At 33.7% G+C, this 1456-nt stretch overlaps 1 protein-coding gene across 1 annotated transcript; it reads left to right on the forward strand.

Annotated features, from left to right (window-relative positions):
- Positions 1–296: 296 nt before the first annotated feature.
- NAEGRDRAFT_54742 (uncharacterized protein) lies at positions 297–923 on the forward strand (the record flags this gene model as incomplete). Its single annotated transcript, XM_002668489.1, has 1 exon — positions 297–923. The coding sequence occupies one exon, from the start codon at positions 297–299 to the stop codon at positions 921–923; it is 627 nt and encodes a 208-aa protein (XP_002668535.1).
- Positions 924–1456: the final 533 nt, after the last annotated feature.

Genomic DNA, 1456 nt, shown 5'->3' on the forward strand with positions numbered 1-1456 from the left:
CGTTCCAATATAGTAGTAAGCTTTGTTAATCCTTTCGATTCTGAGCCATTTTCACATCAACTTGAATCTATTTTTAACTTTTCCGCGCGTTTTTCGGTTTGATCAAGCGACAAAAATACTTTTGATCAAGTGATTTTATTACCACTAGCCACCATCATAACTTGATATATATAAATATTTAACAATTTCACATCAGCCGTATATTGTGCCCCATTACAATCACCATCTTTTGACATCATTTGTGATATATATTGTTAATGTATTTAAGGAGAAAAGCTTAATAAATAGGGGTTGACATGGGATCCAAACCCTTTGGATTAAACCAAGATTTGCACAAAGCATTTGAATATTTTGAAAATTCTGCTGAATTGGGATGTATTGATGGAATTTTCAGAGTAGCTTATGCCTACCACAGTGGTGAGGGTGTTAAATTGGATTATTCAAAGGCAATGGAATATTATTTGAAAGCTGCAGAGATGGGAGATGCTTTGGCAAAGAATAATATTGCAGACATGTATTTGAAAGGCCAGGGAGTTCAACAAAATTTTCAAACAGCTCTCAAGTGGATCAAAGAAGCAATGGAACAAGGTAATTGTGGCGATAGTTTTGCAACTTATGGAGAAATGCTTTTTAATGGAAATGGTGTGGAAAAAGATTACAATACGGCCTTTGACCATTTTAAAAGATCATCAGATACTGGAGAAAATTATTTCGCACATTTTCTGCTTGGAAGGATGTATGAGTATGGATGGGGTTGTAAAAAGGATATCAATAAGGCTTATGTACTATATTTGAGAGGAGCCAAAGATGGAGATGATGCTGCTATTGCTAGATTGGAAAGCCCATTCAAGAATTCGTTATTTACGAAATCGTTCCACCTATTTGATACAGTAATATTAACGGTGGAAAATGAAGATAGTTGAAGTGTATGGTATTATTGAAATAACAATCGTTTAATTTATTTCAGTATTAAGAAAAAGATTTCCAATATTCTGAAACAATCGTTACATTTTATTGTTTAATTACCAACGTTCAGCAACTTGTGGATTGTTGATAGCTGCCAAAAGTTCCTTAATTCTTGCATCGGTTTGCACGTTAACTCTTGAATAAATGTATGGATTGGTGAGTTTCAAATCTTGAATGCTCTCCTTTAATTGTTCGAATTCTTTCAAAACCTGTCTCAATTCATCCTTTGATCTACACAAGTAATCTTTACAGAGAATCTTTTGGAAAACTAATCTGGCATCATTATCATATTTTTCCATATAAAAGTCCATTGCTTCTAAACACTTATCAGCATACCCAAGAGCAATCATTCCATTAGCAGCATAACAAAGAGAATCAATAACAAAACTTGGATCCACAACTGATTCAAATCTTTCAACAGAAGAATAGGCATTGACTGCTAATTCATACATGTCACAAGCATAATAGCAACCTCCCTTAATCATATAAC

This window comes from Naegleria gruberi, assembly GCF_000004985.1.
Source record: "Naegleria gruberi genomic scaffold NAEGRscaffold_191, whole genome shotgun sequence".
NCBI lineage: Eukaryota > Heterolobosea > Eutetramitea > Acrasida > Naegleriidae > Naegleria > Naegleria gruberi.